Genomic DNA, 20028 nt, shown 5'->3' on the forward strand with positions numbered 1-20028 from the left:
TTACACACTATGCTTATTCGTGTGTAAAACTTGTTAGCATTTGACTTCATTTAATCTATTATCCCTGCAAACAAATTGGCATCAGCTTTTTAAAGTGAAATCTAATCTTCTGATTATCTGGTTTAATTTCAGATATTAGATCATAAAGACATTAATAAAATGCAAATTCACACTGACAAGCAGATGGTCCTAGAAATCCACTGGCTAAACTCATTTTCATGTCACTTCTTAAAGACTTCTTAAAGACTCTCACAGTCGTGTAATAATTGCAATTTCTATCATGCTTAATAACTTTTACCATTCTGAGCCCAGAATGCCCTGAAGAATAGCGACACAATTAAGCAACACGTTCAACAATGTTCTTATTCATTTCCAAGTCTGGAAACTTGTGGTTCTCTGTTTAGAGAAAAGAGCAAATTAAACACGACCTTCTGCAGCAGCCTTCCCTTTGGTGGTAGGTAGGTTACCTGGTTATAGGCTTGGAGGGGGCGCTTTCCACCCAAGAATTTCCCAAACTCCTTGGTGCTTCCAAAGCAAACCTGCCACTCTGTTGAAAGAGGCGAAAGATGGGGCATTTTGCCAGCTGTCTGGGTGCTGGATTTGGGCTCTCCTCCTAAAAGCTTGGCTGGTATAGTAGATCTAGTACAGAGATTACAGAATGATATTAACATACATGTGGGATTAATATCTGAAATATGAAGGAACTGATTTTGTTGTCTGCTTAGGAATTGCAGTGGGGTTAGCTCAGTAAAGCTTATGTTCTGTATGTCTAGCTGTTTGGAAGAACAAAGCTTCTTCTATAAAACATTTCTCCATAAGGACTTTAAAGAAAATATAACCTGCAAAACACACAATAGCTGTAAAATTAAGTGGTAGAGTTCTACTCAATTTTGCATATGTTTGATTATTTCCTCCAGGGCATCCGAAATGCTACAATAGAAAAGATTTGTCTACTGTCCACCCTCACTTGAGAGTGACAGCAGTAGGGTGTGCTTTAATGAGCCACTGGGTCATGCTTTTCTGTTTGGGTTAAGAATGAGCTCCAAGAACCACAGAAAAAGTGGTCAATGCAATGTGAAGGGCCGAACTCATCTCAACAATCCAAATATGTGCTGTCAGTCCTAGGATTCAAGGTAGCTGTGAAGACAGGTTAACAGCTGGAGCATTTTGCCTCAATTTGTTCTCAACCATCACACACTTCTGATCTTATTTATTCATTGTCTTAATATTTAACTCCTGGGTAGAAGATGTCATCTCTCAGCTCTACCAGAAGGTGACTGTTTTATGGAAAGACAAGCAGAAATCCTCAAAGTATTTAGAACTTCAGGATATATGAAGTTCATGGAGAGATATAACCACCGTAGCTCTTTTTTTAGTGGCAAAAGAGGCTTGGACCAGACAAAGGGCACAGCCCTCACGAGGACAGAGGCTGAACATTTTTGGAAGTACTGTTCTGAAATAAGTCATGAACATTGGGAAACTACACGTTAGGCATATGCAGCCAGCTTCTCTTATGTTTAAACATGCACTCATTGAAAACTTGTATTAAGATCATATTCTTCATTCCGTTACACAAGCCTGAATCGAAGCATGGTCTCTGAAAAATCTTAAAAAATGTAACCAGGCATTTGGGAGCAAGACATGGTCAAGTCCCAGTGTTTCAAGAAGTAGGGGATAATTAAATATGTTCATCCCTAAACTCTCAACAGTGTTTAACATTTGTCACTAATGTACACTCTATACCAGAGATAACTCCAGTGTAGGAATGCGAAGCAGTTTCAAAAGCTATCTGTGGTCATTCAATGTTGACCTAACATGAATACTCACTTATCTTCACTGTCCTGGACAGGAGAATGGAAATTGTCCACTTTCTGTGGCTGACAAGGATGACCTTTCCTTGCTCTCCAGAAGCGTAAAGACACTGTGGCAACAAGTATGTCCTGTCTTACCCATCCAGAAGATAAGCAACAGGCTCCTCATTAAGTCCTGCAAAGGCATATCCTGGCTGATCACGCTGGCTTTACCTTCTTAAGTTGGAGAATCAGCCCTTTGTATGTATATCTGAGCTACATCAGCTTCAACAGGAGCACTAGCAGAGTAAATGGCACGTTAAATGTCTTGCTGGTTCTGTACTTACCTTCACAAGTCTGGACCGAAATTCACTTGACTTCTCTTTCAGTTGTGTCAAGATAAATTGTGGGATTAAGTATGTGTCATCTTTTAACTGAAGTTGTGTCAAGCAAGTTACCACTCCAGAAGACTTTCTGCCTGCTGCAGGCTGTTGCCATCCCCGACCCTCAAGCTGACTTATTTCTATGAGCATTTCCCAACCTACATTCATGAACATGAACCACACTGCCTTATAAAACTGTTTAAGTGAGAGGCTGGAGAGAGTTTGTGGTTGAACCGTTGCATGAATTTTTTTTTTAAAAAAAAGAATCCTTACCTACTATTTTTAGTCATTAATACTATCAGGAACCATAAAGCTTAATGGCAGTGTTTTTCTGTCTCCCCTACCCACTTACTCTTTTGGGGTATGTTTAGTAATATCTTATTGGTCTAGTAAGGAGATAAGCCCTTTAGTCAGGACAGCTGTGTCCCCTATCAGGAGATCCTATGCAGCCCACTGAGTAATATGGTAGTTTTAGAAAGTGTTTTTAGTGAGTCAATGCTAGATAGCCACTTCTCTTTGCTGTATGTTCACAACAGGATGACCAATATCTCTCCTTCCCAGTCAAATGACCTCTAATCCCTGAGAGAAGAGCATTGTACAGGGCAAAGCTGTGTTTCAGATTCAAAGTTCTGAAAAAACTTCAGCTAAATGGACACCAGTCTGATGATGACCCTAAGACCTTCTTGAAGTCTGCAGTAGTGATGGTACGGCAATGAAGTAAATTGGATCATCTTCCTAGTATAATTTTTGAAAGAGCCCCAGCACCAGGGAGAGGTGAAAATACATTGCTGGGGCAATGGCAAGTCAGCCAGTCGTAAAATTGCAGTTTAAGTGCTAAATAGATTACCCTGAGAGCTATTCTTTAGAGAGTTCAAGGGGCCAATTTTTGTTCTCAATTATGCTGAAGTCAAGGAAGTGGGTCTATTGTCACTTCAAGAAGTATTTCACCTCAATTTTTCACTGCATCTGCATGCAGCTGTGACAGACCAAAGTGCATCAGCAAGATACACACCAAGCACCACCCCTCCAGACACACAGACACACGCTCTCTACCTAGCCCCAGGCTAAATTCTTCCAGTGTCAGTTACAACATCAAAATGACAAAACCTGATGGTTTTGTTCAAGAGAACATCTTTTACTGCCCAGGAAGAGGAACAAAGCAGCAGGTGGCATTTGTTTTTTCCCTTGTTGAAAGAAGTCAATCCCCTGTGCTTCAACTACATGTGGGATTTTTCCTGTCAGTTAAGCGCAACCCATTTCTGTGATGGCCCCAATACTCCAGCACAGTATGTACCCTGTGGCTGGGAAGGCAAAGCGTTCATCCAGCTCCTTCAAGGCTGCCACTGAGACTGTCTCATAAATCATCTGGCTGGAATAACTCAGGTAGGGCTTAATGCAAAGCCCATTGAAATTGGTGGAAAGCTTCCCACTGACTTCAGTCAGCTCTGGACTAGGACCTCAGGGCTTTATACAGCCACCATCCCAGGCGCATCCCTCTGCCTCCGAGGAACAGGATAAAGCCTTGGCTTTGCCATAGAGCAGTTAGAGACGTAGCACATTCCATCACCCAGATGGCTGGTATGTCCTATTTTCCCTGACCTCACACCCGATCAGTACAAATCACATGCAAAATGCTAGCAGACGGGGACAGTTAAGGCTGCCATACTTGGTTCTGGGTTTCCCAGCCTATGCCTGGAAAGCCTTGTTTCCCCATGAGGTACAAGAGCTGCTGGGTCTCTGCCAGCCTGAGAGTGTGCAATAAATCTGACAGCCTGGGAGAAAGCTGGACAAAGCCCCATGTGCCTGCTGTTGGCCACATGCCCCCTAGACAGGTCTGCACTGCTACTCCAAACGTGCTGATAGGCCTCCAGAGATCCTGAACAAATATAAACAGCCAAAAAATTCTGGCTGGAAAAAATTTCTGGGTGGGTGCAGCAACCCCATATGGGGAATCCAGGAAGTGTGAGATGCCTTGTAATGGTAAGAGCTTAAAATGCAAAAAAAAATTAGCTTTCTGAGTTGCTGGCAATCTAAATCTGAATTGCCACAGCATGAACTACTAGCCAAAGCACATGCCAGGGATGAACCACGCTGTTGGCCTTTAAAAGACAAAGCCAGCATCTCCTCAGGATCAATGCTAAACATATCAACCCAGAATGCCAGGGCGACACAGCACAACAAAGCACCATTTCCAGCAGCTTTCTAATGGGAAAAAAACCAAAAACCCATAGCCTAACATCAATCCTCAAGGATCAAACTCACACTAAGCATGTACAAACATTAGGCATAAGTGGCTGGACATCGGTGGCTCCAGCATGACAGACACTTGGGAAGCTGACAGCACATGTATCCTGACCACTCCTCACACAGCCCCTGGCCCCTAGGGAAGACACCATAAGGTCAAGTCACTCCCTCTCAGGCCTGTGGTGCATAAGCCCATGCTGCTACAAGGCATCTTCACCCCTCGATCTCTTTTGGGCAATGGGTGTCAAGCTGGGAAGACACGCTTTCCGTGTGCCTTTATCCCAGGAAATGGCAAAATGCGTCACTGCAGCTGGCAGAGTTACAAATACTGCTGCTTGGTATGGCTGCTTGCACTTCTGGGTTTACTGTTCAACTCAAAGGAGCCTAAACAGTGTCTAGGAGACCTAGGAAACGTGTTACAGCCTACACATAATCATTTGCCTGGTCGTCTCCCAGTGGAAATGCTTACAACCAACCGTGGTTTCCCCATAGCAAAGCTACAGTCCCCTGATGGGAGGGTGCAGGGAAATGCTCTGGTGCCTAAATAGCAGGTACCAGTGCTCAGAGCTGATGGAGCATTTTCAGGCTCCGTGCTGCTCTTTAGGACCGCACGATCCAGTTGATAAAACACCTGCAAGCATTCAGACAGAGGGAGGTCTGGCAAGCAGATTGCTGTGGCTTAAGACATACACAAACACATTGCAGTCCTATTTTTAAAGGTGAAGATGATCCCCAAACCCCTAAAAATAGCAATTCACCAAAAAAGAATCCAGTGTGACATGTATGTTTGTTAATAACTGCCCAAACGCTGCTGCCTTCAGCTGGGCATGAGCGGTGCAATGCAATGGGGATGGATGCTCAGCTCCTCCCTGGCGTTGCCCCTTCTGGGGCAGGTTACAGGAGGTCCCAACTCCCAGAGCCGCATCTGAACTTAAGAACCAGGATTTGTTATTGTTAAGGCAAACCAAAACTGAAAAGGCCAGACTAAATTATTTTTAAGATCTCAAGATTTTTAAAGCAGTCTTGTGACTTTTAAGGGTCTGACTCATGGTACTTGAATGCTTGATGCTGGCAGCAGCAGAGGGAGTACAGCAAGATTTAGCGTACAGCAATTTATTGCTAAAAGCCTTCAAATGTGTGGGAAAGGGCACGGAGCGCTTCTGCAGAAAACAGGGAGACAGGCCCAAGCCCTTCTCCTGCGACCAGGCTGCCACCCAGCCTGCCTCCTCCACAAAGGTTACCACACAAAATCCCAGTAAAGCCGCCCCAGATGTGGCAAAAAGACTTCCCAAAAGCAGGCCTGGGTGGATGGGGAGGGGGCTGTTTCCCATGTCAGCGGCCACCACTCTCTGGCCCACCCTCTTGGCTTCCCCCTCAGGCACAGGCAGGGATCACGGTCAGCCTGCAGGGCTCCCCAGGGACGGCTCCTTCGAGGGACACGGGTGAGCTGCTGACTGCGGCTTTTGCCTCCCCAGGGCTCTGTTTTCCCCACGCGTGATCGGGGACAGGAGTTGGGCCAATGCGTAAAATCACAGGCCACACGGTGACTTACAGATTCACCTGAAATCATGGATTTCGGCTTCCATGGCGATGAGGGCAGAGCACCTCATCCCCAGCCCTCCCCCCCGGCTGTCACTGCCTCTGCAAGCCAGCCACGCCACATGGCCGATGCCCAGACCTCCCCACACTGATGCCCAGGCCTGCCCACAGCCTCCCCACACTCACGTAAGAGCTTAGAGGCCTTCACAGGGAAGGGCGAGTGACATTTTTCCACAGTAGAAAACACCTCCCGGACTACACCCCCCAGCATCTTCCACAGGCTGCCCAGGGCCTCTATTAGCAACAAACCCTAAAGCCTCTGCCTTTTCCATAAAAAGATTTTCTTAAAGCAGAATTACACTAGAAGTATGTAAGTACTATGCGCTATACCGTTCACTGGCACGGGCTCTGCAATCCCTCTCACGCTGCCCAACAAAAATATCGCCTGAGGCCCGGGGGGGAGCCCTCTGAGACAAGAAGGTAGCTCAGTGCCACGGCACATTTGCTCCTCTGCCTTTTGGGGTAGGTCACCGACCAGGTGACGGCTGCAAAGGGAGGCTGCCGCCTCATTTCCCTTTGGCCACCACGCTTCACGTGAGTTTATTTATCTGCAGGCAACGCTGCTGCTTCTCCAGAGCTCAGGGGTTCAAGCTTGTAGCCCGACGAGAGCTCACATACCCAGTGGCAACACTTCCTTCGGAAAGAAAGGCGGCCATTGCGTCTCATCTGCTTCCCCCCCAGGTGTCATCAACATCCATCAGAGAGCCCTGCTTATGCAGCAGGGCCTTCTTAAGAAAGCTCGAAGCAGGCATACAAAATATATTTGGTATTGCATCCTGCTGACTTCCGTTTAAAACTGCTGTGAAAATGTATTTTCTCCTATAGCATCCTGAATCCAAAACACTATGACTTTTATCAACACATGGGAAAGACCAGAAACGAAAATGAAGTCCGTACTCAAAATTAAATACAAAAATGAGAGCAAAAAGTGCTTAAATCTAAGTTCATTTTTTTTTTTTAAAAAAAATGACTACAGTGTTAATAAACTAAATCAAATCTTTGTACCAAGCAGACATTACAAAAATAAATGGAGCCTGACTTTCTGCCTGCTAACTCCAGTGTAAATCATGGGAAATTTCATTAAAGCAAACAGAACTGTACAGGTGTAAAATGGGGTTAGTTAATGAAATGTCCTTCCCAGTATTTTCATGCTGCTTCTTTCATAAATTGACATCATCGTACCCATGTCAAGTTCTGTTCTCATTTGCACCAAAGTAAATCTGTAACAAACAGTAGCAAACATGGCCCTCGTTGCCCACATATAGTGGCTATAAATGAGTAAAAAGGGGCAGGCAATACAAATACAACAGCAATTGTGCAGTAATGTCAGACAATTCACAGACATGCTATACTACATATACCAAGTGCATCTCAGCATTCAGTTGATATCATAAATTTAACTCTGTCTGAAAAGACAAACACCAATCTGTTCTGCACAGCACTCACTCACATGGCATCTGAGCATGAGTTTTCCTATCAATAAATTCACATGGGCTTAGTCCACCTTCGCTATTTACATTTGTCTATATAACAAAATAACTAGAAGCCAGGGCACTTACAGCAGCCTAAGGGAATTAGACACCAGACACCCCTGAATTCCAGCCTCTCCCACAATATTAACTAAAGCTATTTTATGGCACATATCGTTAGCAAGGACTCTTTGGTCAGCTATAGCATACTTTGGAAATTAAGATGGAAATCCTCAAAGCCACTGCTAATCAAAGGTGAGCCACCGGCACCATTTTCCATACGTAATACCTCACCTCTCTGCTTCAAGGCGCATTTCCTCACGCTTTTGCCTCCTGAGTTCTCTGCGGCGTTCAAAGTCATCCATGGTGGGTGTTCAAGCGTTCAGAGCTCTGGAAAGATCCAAATCTAAAAGGGAGATGACCACTTAGATGAGACAGAAAACACAATGGATGCGTTTAACCAACTGAGTCCATTTAGTTTTGTTTTGCTTTCTTAACTTCGCTGTAACTATTTTCTTTTTCCATCAAAAAATTTAACTTCCTCAGTATTGTTGAGATAAACAAGATTAATGAAATGCCTTGTAGGATAAACATAGCCCATGCCTGCATTTAGTTTCCCAGTTAAAATTAAATCAACATGCTTTAAGTAAGGACTATATACATCTGCTAGCTGCAGACTAGCTATTTGTAACGTCACAAGTCTTTTCTACAAACAAAAGCAAAAATTCAGCAGGATTTTAACTTTAAGCTTCCATTTTTTTACTGGAAGCAGTAAAACCTCTGCACAAGAGATTTCTTATTTTCTTTAGTTGCACAGATAATTAAAAGTTTTGCAAAAGTTAGCCCTCATCTGTCTGTTCCCACTCCACCTTCAAAAAAAGAGAAAAGAAAGAGAAAAGAAGAGAATATAAAGCGAGAAAAGAAAGAAAAATAAGAGAAAAGGAAAAGAGAAAAGAAGGGGGGGGGGGGGGAAGAGAAAATAAGAGAGAAGGAGAAGAGAAGAGAAAAGAAGAGAAGCAAAATAAGCCGCGGCTTTTAAATACCACCCAGAAGCCGCCAAGCTATGTATAAATCCTGCTCAAAGAACCCAAAGTAGCAATATTTTTTTTGTAGTTTAATCCACGCGTTTTCCCCGTGCCCTACCTTCTTCTTTATGATTTAGTCCATGAAATATTTTCCCCTTTACAGTTCTTCATATACAAAGCCTTTCCAGCCTTGGTTTATATCCCATCAAGCCGAGTATTACAGAATTCCCCTGCAGCCCCCAAACCAAAAATGACTACCAGAAAAGGGAAAGCTGTTCTCTTTTTGTCCCTGCTTTGTTTACAGAGCTGTCAGTGGTTAGTTAAACTCTGCCTGGAATCTGGCATTTAAGGCCTGCTCTAAGATTGCTTCCTGTGCAGGGCTGGAGGCCTCAGCTTCCTCTGCAATCCTAGCCTAGGCGCTGCACTCAGAGGACTTCCACCCCCCCACAGCCCCCCCCCAAAAACATTTTCCAGCCCGTTCGTACACGACCGGCCATTTACGCCGCAGAGAAAGCCAGCGTGCAGAGGCAGACTAAAATTTTCAAAAGGTGGCTTGTGAACTGCTTGCCGTTGAAGGGAAACAAAGCCAAGGTGCATTTGTAAATTATTTTGAAGCGCTCTGTTTGCAGATGTCGATCTGTCTTGTGGCTTTATATTCCTGCCCGCCGGTGCAGCGTCCAAGCGCCCTCCCCATAAAATCACTGGCAATCACAAAGTCTCTCATAACTTAAGGGAATCCATGGCTTTTTCTGCCCCCTTTTTGGATTAAAACATTGCTGAGGGCAGGGGTTTTGTGAAGGTTATTTTATTAGTTTACTTTTCCCGGGGGTGTTTTTCTTTCTGATTTGTTCCTGGATTGGAGGATTTAAAATTTTGTTGTTGTTGTTGTGACTTTCTTTGCATTTGGCTGGCTGGGGTTGTTTTGTGGAGGTTCAAAGGGAATGTTAACTTCGCAAATCTGATAATGACTTTACAATTGCTGCTGCTTTTTTTTTTTTTAATGCACAATTAGATGATATATATAAAAAGCAAGTTGTAACAAGACATTTTTTCAAATCTTGTTTGTTTACTCTTACCATCCTGTACCCCTTGAAGAACACAGAACAGCAAATCTGCCCTTTTCTCCTGAGAAGTGTTTTCATCTCAGCCTATGTGTGCAGCTAAATCCTGCCTCAGTTCCTTTGCTAGAGGGCCCTTGAGTTGCAGGACTGATGTGGTTCCCCCTGGCTGAGAGATGAGGATCAAAGGAGGAACGGTAGACTACAGAGAGCAAGCCTGAAGGAGCGTGCTGGGTTTCTGTGCACAGAGGGCGGATGGCTGTGTCCACAGGAACTAAGACTGCACCAGGCAGCAGCATTTAGTCTGTGGAGTACAGTCACCATCAGGGATTTAGAACATAAATAGCTGACTGTTAGGCTGACACCTCATGTGCTAGAACTGAGAATCCCAAAGGTTTTTTTCGCCACTTGACCACCCCATAGAAGACATGCTTTGACATCTGATTTATTTGCATTTTCATCACTTCTTACCCAGCCAGGTACGTCCCTCTCTCCACTTCCTTCCCTCTCCCCCGCTCCAGATTCTGTGCACCCACATTTCCCCTATCCCCTCTCCAAATGTCCCAGCCAGTACCTCCACCTTTTCCCCTTCCTACATGGTCCTCAATATCATCTCTCATCTCCAAAAGCTCAATCTCTCTTTCTCCTGAGGAAAGCTGAAGAGGATAATAATAACAACCCAGAACTATTTCTGTTCTTCCTCCCATCTTTCCTTCCCAGGAGTGTAGAGGAGATTGCACTGCAGTCGGGAGAAGTTCCCTGATGCACCAACCTTTCTCCATCTACAGGGTATTTTTCTGTTGTTTGATGAAGGTCAGATAGATGGATGTCTTGGGAGGATGTGTGGGGTTTATTAGAGTACAGTGTCTCCTCTCAAAGGACTGAGGTCCAGCCACTTCACAGCATTCAGATGACTTGCAAGTGAAATCCTTTTTTCAAAAACGAGGAAGGCACTTGGGAAACGGAGGTCAAGTCAAGAGTACAACCTTCAGTTAGCAAAGCCATATCAGTGCAAGAAAATGAGTCATCAGCTAGGAGGTCCACTTGAAGTCAGCTATTCAGTGCTGTTCACTATCTTCCCCAAAACAATTTGTTATCTATCAGCCTCTGAAAACTTCTAAACTGTAACTTCATCACTCTCCCTAAAAATATTTCCTGTTTCCACAAAAAGAGAGTATAAAATCAGAGTTTCTCAGAGCATCTTTGCCTCTCAGAAGATTCAAAAATTACTTTGTTAAAAGTAAATGAAGGTACCAATTATTTGAAGTGTTTTCTACAAACCATTTTTGAGAGCATGCACATTTTGATGCTTCTTTTTTAAAAATGAAAATTGTTCATGAGTGAAAACATCCAGGGCCAAAATATAACACTCCACCCAGCTTCACTCCAGGGCCTACCTTCAGAGCCAAATGTGAAAGTATCTCTCTGTATGACCTTCCCAGGTGTGCAAAGAAATTACTTTTTTTACGCTTTGACTCCATCTTTTTTTTTCCTGTTACACATTTTTAATAATTTGGTGTCAGACCAAAAAAGTTTCATATTTCTGAAAAGAGGAAAACCATCCCTAAGAAAACTGTTTCGAATCAAAAGCAATGTTTCATTCAACCAAAAAAAAAAGAAAAAAGAAAAAAAGAAAAAGTTATATAAAAATTTTGGTTTTCAAAGTATGATGGAAAATGTTTTGATATCTCAATTTTTTTCTCTGAATTATTTCCAGGTATGTTTTTCACCTAATTCAATGAGAAGTCGTCAATAAATTTTAAAAAAGCAGAAATATATATATATATATATTTAGAAGTAGATGTCTGAAACTATGTGACCAGTTCCATTCTCCTGACATCCACACGCGTATGCAAATTACTGGGGTATGGGCTACTCTTACACTGTGAAAGGGTGCACCACAAAAATCATCATTTTGTTGCTTCTATCTCAAAACCAGACCCTTAGCATCTTTTCAAACTTTACACAACTGAAATAACACTGAAAGAATCTGAAGTGAACTCTTGGGAGTTTTCCACCACCAAACTTAGAAGAAGGATCTGTGGAAGAACAGTACAAAGATCTTTGACCTTGCTTAAAAAAAAAAAAAAAAAAAAAAAAAAAAAAAAGAAAGAAAGAAAGAAAGAAAGAAAAGTACCTCTCAGAAACTACTCTAGATAATTCTTGCTCAGGACTCAGATTTTCCACAGCCTCACCTAAAAGGGTCTTCTCAGGGTCCCTATCTCTTTTGATTCTGAGACTGAACCTTTAGATCATGGGATGTCTGATGAATGCTGTGGTGTTCCTGAAGACATGGTAAGAAAAACTAAGAGAAGACAGATAAGCAAAATAACTTACCTACAACATTTATGAGCATTGCCACATTACTCGAATCAGAACCATAGCGAAGTATGTGCCCTGCAAATATTATCTCCCCGCAAAAACACTCTTCATTTCAAAAGCACTACCAGTCTCTCTCTCTCCTTTTCATCTCTGCACTTCACATAACGCCTTTGATCTTCAGTCGACTATGGTTTATTGCTAAAATTTGTTGAGTTTTTCATTGTCTTGCTAAAAAGTGCTTCCTTCAAGAACAGCCACATTTAATCCCTCCTGGTACGAAACACACACATGCAAATCCCGCTCCCCTTTATGTGTCACCCTATGAGAGAGTTTAAAATTTTGTATTCTTTCAGCTTCCAACAAGGTGCAAAATCAGAGAAAGGCACAGTAACTGGAAATATATGACAAAATATTTTAATATCAATTAACAGGAATATGTTCTTTGAAAGCAAACAATAAATTGTCTAGGTTGAAATACACACACAACCACATATCTGTATAATTTCAGAGTGGGGAAGAAAATAACCTCCTGCTCTGGCTCAAATTTAATACTGTCCTCACCCTGCTCCGAGCACTGATTTCGGAGAAAACTCAGCTCACAGCGGGGCTTAAAAACAGATGAGCTAGACTGGTAACAAGCAAGTGAAAATGCAAACTGCTACTCAGGTCTCTAACAAATAGAAACGTCTTTCTTTCAAGACCTGCAAGTCACCTTTCCATTACATTGAGTGAGCTCCCAGACTGTGATGTTTATGCTGAGCCTCTACACAAGCTTCAACCTAGTTGAGCCAAGAAACTTCAAGCCAGAGCATATTCCCTAATATAGCATGGCTGTGTGTCGCACAGGGCTCTACACTGGCCAGAGCTGGTGACAGCATTGTGCAAGCACATGCCATCTTGCTTCCCCTCCCAGTACACTGAAACAATTGCAGATTTCCTCTTGGTGACCTTCAGGCCCAAAGAGCCTGAAAGTCACGCCTGTTTCCTTAACATGGGATCACTGACTGCTTTGGTGATGTGGATGCCCAGGGCAAGCCTCACCCAGACAACTACCAGTCAGATTGCAAGCTGTGATGACTGCCCATGCAAGAGAGCACGGATCAGAGCTCTTATCAGACCCCCTTCTCAGCAGTTTGGCCTATTCTTCATTAAAGGATGAGGTCAAACATAGCTTCATTCACCTGAAAAGGAGCAAGGGGATTTGGGCTCCTGTGGCACCTGGCAGAAATTTTGGGACCCACATGAAGCACAGAAAAAGGCTAGAGTAGTAAAAAAGGACAATATCAGGTTTCTCCATGAAAGAAACCATGACCAGTTCCTAGCATCTTTCTCCCTCCTTTCCTCCCTTCCTCATCCTGAGCAGCGGGAGGTAGGATTTCCAGGAAAACTCAAGTAACACAGTGCAGAACAACGAGGTCAATGAGATACCATGGCCCAGTGCCTAGCATTCAGGATGAATGCAGCAACTTGGGGATATTCCTGCTTGGTTCTATCTTTGAATTACTTTGTAGCCTTAGGGACTGAGCCTTAGTCAATTCTGTATCTCTTAGTCCTTATGTTATCTCCGCCAGTTGCAAATTCTTCTCACTGTGCGTTTGTAGAAGGCTAAAGCACAACCAGGCCTCGGTTTCTGTCCTGGCCACTAGATGTAACATCAATACTAAAAAAACCCCGTATCCTACAAACAGAAATGTCCGTTGCAGAGAAGGGCTGAACAAAGGTGACAAAGAGAAATCCTTTCTGTCAGGAAGATGACAGAGGGGTAGCAAAGGGAAGACTTCCAAGTCCACCTACACAAAGGTTTTCTACACGCATACAGCTGGACCTCTGACCTGTCCTCAACTGCAGGATCAAGTGGTAACACAAGACCTAAGTTATTCTGTCATTTCCCTCTATTTTTATTTTTTTTAATACCACCACAAAAAAAAGATCAAATCTCTCATTAAAGCTTGACATGAATTGAGACTGTAAGCAGTTTTGTGAGTTGTACCCCATTAATCCAAATGTCCCGTTTTCCCATCTGTCTCCACTTCACTTGTCCCAAAGCCCTGGTGCGGAGGTGTGGACCTTTTAAATGGCAGTAAAGGAAACGGTCAGTGAGGAGGATGAAGAATGTTTTGCTTCAGCTGGCTACATGCTATGACATCCACTGTATCCCTAGGACGACCATTGCTCATTCTTTATATCTCTTCCACCTCAGAAGTGAAAACAGGACCTCTTCATTGCCCCTTTTGCAGCTGAGAGCAACTCAGCAAGCAACACTCATTGTCTAAGTGTGACTTGTTTAATCTGGCATCCATGAAAAGCAGGCATGACAAGCATTCCTACTGCAATATCTGAGAGAATTACAGTTCCTTAATCTATCTTCAGTCAAAACAAATAAATCTGTTTTCTATGAAAATTTGTCAGAAAAACGTTTGGAAATTATTTTCCGTGTTCCTCTTTTAATTCTGCAATAGAAGCATTCAGTGCCACTCAGATCTTTTAGAAAGAGGTGCAACTTCATTGAAGTCAAAAGGTGGAGTTCAACAGATTGGTTTGTCCTTTTTAACACCTCATGCGTGCTCTTTCTTTAATCTGAGATGTGGAATATGTATTACCAATAGTAAAGCATACGTTTAAAGAGTCTCTTCTTTCCTCCATAAATTTGTTTGTAATGTTCCTTTCATGTAAAACCACATCTGCAATTGTTGCTGTAAACTTGGACAAGTATTCATGCAGATAATGCACTCTTTTACATATATATATATATATACACACACACATGCACATCTACACACTCATATCAAGCAGCCTTACTCCTTCCCAAACAGAATAGCTCATTTGGGACTTAAAGCAAAATAAATCTATTACGTCATGTGAACACACAGTTTTATTCCAATCTAGCCTGTGCCTTGTTTCATCTGACCATGCTTCTTAGGACTTCCAAGGACAATTTATCAATGGCAAACTAACCAAGTGCAGTTATGCTTAGCATCAGAAAAATCACACTTCGAGGGCTATGTAGTGATTACATAGAATACAGATTCCCAGGTGCTGCTCTGCAAACTACTAATGGCCCACAGGACCACATCATGGTCCAGGCCCTTGATTCAAATAGGTGATGAACAGGTTTCACTCACCCTGGCTACAGCATAGGTTCCCACAGTGAGTGTCACACATGTCCTTGCAGGTGCCAGGCCCTGTATCAGCTCCTGCTTCTGCAGGGTGAACAACATGAAAGTGTTGACACGGAGTTTTTTTTATAGGACACTGTCCCTGCCACAGAGTTCACTCCTTGGGTCTGCAACTAAAAGATCCATGGCTTTAAATACCTGCTCAGGTCCATCTCTCGTATCCACGATCTGATTTAGCACTGGGGAAGGAGCATTACAGAGCTGCACCATCCCAGATGTGTTAGCAAACATCCAGTGTGCTGCTGCTAACCCTGCAATACACTTCTAAGTGTGCAGCAGCAGGACCCATCATCTCAGAGCCAATCGGTTGCAATGGAAAGTCCCCATTTGTCTTTATTCCCTCGGACAGGCTGAGTGTGGGTATGCCATTTCCACTCCTCCCACTTCCTTCCTCATCTTTCTCCTAGTGCACATTGACATAAGGGCCAGGCAGAGCTTTCTCTTGACATTTGGATTTGCATATACGGGTCCCACCCCTGATCTCGATGACATTTGTCTATCATTTCCCATTAGCAGACAAAGGAAGAAACAAGACATAGCTGGAAGCTGCTGGCACAGCCACTGGTTCTCATGTTAGAAGGATTGACCCTTGACTCTCCCCTTCAAGTGTCCTCTGAAGTATTTCAAATATGTTGTCCCCAAAGATCAGAAGATACTAAAATATTATTCATATACAGACTAGAGTTGAAATCCTGGTCCTGTTGGAATCCCTGGCAGACTTCCCAGAGACTTCAATCAGGACTGGATTCCACCCTCGCAGGCCAAATTCATCTAATATACACTACGAAAGATCAGTGAACTTACCCTGCATGTTGGAAACTGGTGTGATCTCAGATTATGGCAATATAAGCTACTTCATCCTCTCATACCTTTGTGCACACACATATAAAAGCATGATTTCTTTTACACCTGCAATGCTTACTTGTGGGAAACAAATTATTTTTACTCGTATCATTAGCACTGAGGAGATACAAAGGGCAGCTGAAAATTGCATTGCCCTTTACTACTGTTTAAATAGAAGTGAAGATATCCCAGGTAATGACAATGAGCCCCTCCATCTCAAAAAACAAAGCATGCTGAAACTGAAGGGATTTTATAGTCCACAAAACGGTTTGTAAAATTGTTTAGTCCCAAAACGAGCTCTTTCATTCACTATTTCTCTGCATTCAAACACTGGGAAGCAGGCTCATGGGATATAATTCACTAGTTACCCTTGTCTTTTATCTGCTTCTACCAGTGAAGATCTTCAGCTTCATCCTGTCAGTCTAATCACAAGAATGCCCATATCATGCATTTAGTCCTCCTACACTCTTTGTCCCAAATCTGTGGCCTGACTGTTGAAACTTGTGGCAATGCCCCAGCTGTTGGCCAGCTTCATCTCTCACTGAAATCTCTAAGAGCAGAAAACCAGTGCCCATGCCAACACCCTTCAGTCAGGAGCTATTTGTTTCTTAGTAACAGGAAAGAGCAGAACATCATCACTAATAAACAGGTTAAGTCCAGCTCACATGACCAAGGCGTGTTAAAGAAGAGAATGCATTTCCTCTTGCCCTACTAAATGGCAATGCCAATTCTCACATCAATTTCTATTAGAGAAAAATCAGAGCATGGGGAAGAATATCACACAAGCAGAAGAAGCTGCCACAACTATGGAAAAGCCAGTCTTCAATTTCTGACCTAAACAAATAAAGCTGCCACATGATGTCCATTCAATTTGTGCCTTTAAAGGCATGGAGAAAAGGAAAAATTACTTATTCTTGTCAATGCTCTCACCCGACTTCACATCCTCTGGAGAGGGAGCTCACGCTAGCTCAGCTGGTAGACATCACGGATGCACCGCATGTCCTAGTCCCACTGCCTGCCTCCTCTCTGAAGGAAGTGACGTAGATGCAAGTGTGCCTGGTGGAGCTTGCATCAGGACAGACATGTAGTGACACAAGTGTCAGCTGGGACAGCAACCACCTGGGAGAGGGGCCAAGCTAGGTGCAATGGAGGTGCAGCTGGCGACAGAAATGCCCACAGCAGCTGATGGCCATGCACCGAGTGCTAATCACCATGATGCTCTTAGTCCCTTGTCAACATGCAAAGCCACAATGAGCCCACATGGCAAGGTACCACCACAGCAGTGTAAGGAAGGACAAGCCACAGGAGCAGAAAGCACGCTGAGGGCTCTTGCCTAGGGGAGTTAGTCACCCAGTGATGCAGGCAAGAGTGACACGACAAAGGGCGGCCTGGTGTCCATCATGACAAGCAGAGGGTCACACTGGGAGCAACAGTCACAGCTCTGGCAATAGGCAGAGGGTCTGGGCTAGGAGCAGGGCAGGCGTCAGCCAGGGAAGATGTTGCTCCGTCCAAGTGCAGGAGCATTTCTTCTGCACCAGAACTGGCAAGGAAGCCAGCAGCAGCAGTGCAGCTCTCCATACTTGCCTCTCTGCTAAAGAGACAGGTTTTCCCCCTCCAGGCAAGGAGCTGATCGGGGCCAGCAACAAGTAAGGATGGGAAGTATCTGCCTCTCTGCCTCACTGACTTCTGCTACTCTGCTCCCGGCCCTCTCATTTGGTGCTCCCCTCTTGTCCTACCCTTGCACTACGCCTGTCGACCTTCATGCTCACAATGTTTCAACAACATGTTGTCTGAACTTATTTGCGTCCAAGTAAGTTTTATGAATGCTTTATCACTTTATTCACACTCTTTTCTCTGCATCTCTCAGGTTCTGAATTAAAAAGCTAAGGTAATGCTGTTAAAAATAATAAAATGTTCAAGCAAGTCTAAGGTAAGGTTCCAACAGCAACATTCACTCAGCCAGACTTGGAACTCCACATGTTTTCTGGAACGTATTTCAAAATACAAAATCATGATATATTAAGCTACATAGTCAGTCATAAAAAAGTAATAGAAAATAATATGAAGATACAATGCAGCCAGCTTACCGTGGCTGCATTTTTTTATTTTCAACCCTTTTTCTTTTCCTGTTAAAACACGCAGCCCTAGCATCCAGCTCTGCCTAGAGCTGAGCATCATAAACTCTAATGAGAATTGAGGGGTCTCACTTGCTCTATTGAACCAGCAATAAGCAACAATACCAAGTTTTAGTCCCCATCCCCGCATTTTTAAAGGAAAAAGAAATACTAAAAAACCACACCCCTAAAAATTCATTGGTTTGCTGTTCTTACTAGTTGCACCCTAAGATACACTAAGTATTTTGAATCCAACCAGTTCCTCAAAAGAAATGAATGATAAATGTTCAAGGTCTTTCCTGTTGTCTTAAACTTTAATTAATTCGTCTTCCCTCCCAGTACCTATACAATTAGTTTGCACAGACATAATGCATGACACCGTGATAGATACATTGCAGCTGAAAGTCCAATTACTCAACGGCAGAACATCATGGAAATCTGTGGAATTCCACCAGGAATGGATCCAGCTCCAGAAATTTCTACTGGGCTTTTCCAGCTCACACTTTTAAAGTCATCTTTACAAATGAAATCCAGACTTTTTCCTGCCAAGTAGCTATATCAATTTATCTCTAATGAGCAGCAATTCTGTGTCATTTTGGTTGAAAATTGAAGCATGAGGTCAGTGCCTGCTTTAAAGAGGTAAAGCAGGGCAGCAAAAACGGACCCTTTTGACAGGATATCTCAAGCAGCATACCGCAAAATAGGTGCCCTTCAAACCATTTGCCATATTTGAAGTTTACATCGTACACCTCACTTTATGCTAAGTTTAGCCAAAAGCAAGGAAACATTAACACAACAATATCACCAAGCCAGAAAACCCAACAGCAGTGAGGTTTTCTTACAAAAACAAAAAAAAAAAATAAAAAAAATCAATAGGCAAGATGACAGACTTTCACGCTGTGCATGAGCCAGCATAAAACCTGACACAGTAAGATCACGATATTGCCAGCTCCCTTCATGAAACTCACATAGAGAAGCTGTTGAATAATCTTGACAGTAATCTGATTGATATCTAGACATTCAGGCACAAACATTTGATGCCAGCAAATACCGTGACAGCAACGCACTGGTACATCAGTAATGTTGCGTGTGACCGTGCACTGCTTCACCCTGCAGGGGAACAGCATCGCCAAAACTTTCAACAGAACCTGGCTCAAAGTCAATTAAACAAGGCAGGTGAGGCCTGACAGTATCCCGTGCACTTAATACTGAGAGCACGCAGACATACAGACTTAATTTGTATTAACGTGACAAAGGAAAGTTAGCCTTGAGCACTGTATCAAGCCAATAAATTTTACAGTTGTTTAATTTTTTTAGGAACTGTGCCTTAGACAATGCCTGTGTGGTCCAGAAAAGAAAATGTTTCATTTTCCTTCAGAAAATAAATGGAAAAAAAAACCCAATACTGTACTGCGCATTATCTGCTACCTTTCCCCAGAGATCCAAAACCCCTATGGGGTCTCCCCTCCAGCCTCCCTTGTTGCCTTGTTAGGTCCACCCAGCTCAGAATGAGACGCAGAGCACACATGGCTGGTCACAGGCTATGTTCTGGGCACTGAACGCACATGAAGCACATTTTTCACAGTCAACCCAAAGAGCGGGGCTGTATGTCTAAAAAGTGTTGGCCAAAACCAGAAATACAGAGGTGGAAGGGGGAGGGAAGGGAGGAAAACTTCCAATTTGTTTGTAAATGCTCTACAAATAGGAAAGCAGCCTATGATTACTAAGCAAATTGTTTTTCATAACTCAGTCGCATCACCTTTAGTTATGGGCTAGCTGGAAAAAAGACAACAAGACAAAAGCAGAAATAATTGCACTTATGACTGGCATGTGTGCATCGAGGCGTCCTGATGGTGGATGCTTCACAACTCACCAGATCTGATGGCTCTAAAGGAGTAGAGTACAACTAGTGAGGCAATCTCTGCAAGGATACCCTATTAAATATGTGGAAAAAAGCATTAGGAAGGCAAGGGAACAGAAGGCAAGGATGGGAAAAGAGGTCTGA

General features: G+C 43.2%; 1 protein-coding gene across 7 annotated transcripts in view; it reads right to left on the reverse strand.

The window, feature by feature from the left end:
- CALD1 (caldesmon 1) overlaps nucleotides 1–20028 on the reverse strand; it is a 196998-nt gene that overhangs the window by 85877 nt on the left and 91093 nt on the right. For 5 of the 7 annotated variants that reach the window (XM_054196427.1, XM_054196435.1, XM_054196463.1 and 2 more), the window contains one exon: nucleotides 7780–7891. In XM_054196427.1, the coding sequence (XP_054052402.1) occupies nucleotides 7780–7850 (71 nt within the window). In that variant the 5' untranslated portion in view covers nucleotides 7851–7891. Of the gene's footprint in view, nucleotides 1–7779; nucleotides 7892–8628; nucleotides 8829–15012; nucleotides 15032–20028 lie in introns of those variants that run through there. The other 2 variants (XM_054196453.1, XM_054196444.1) reach the window with 2 other exon arrangements.

The sequence above is a fragment of the Rissa tridactyla genome, chromosome 1, assembly GCF_028500815.1.
Source record: "Rissa tridactyla isolate bRisTri1 chromosome 1, bRisTri1.patW.cur.20221130, whole genome shotgun sequence".
NCBI classification, from domain to species: Eukaryota; Metazoa; Chordata; class Aves; order Charadriiformes; family Laridae; genus Rissa; species Rissa tridactyla.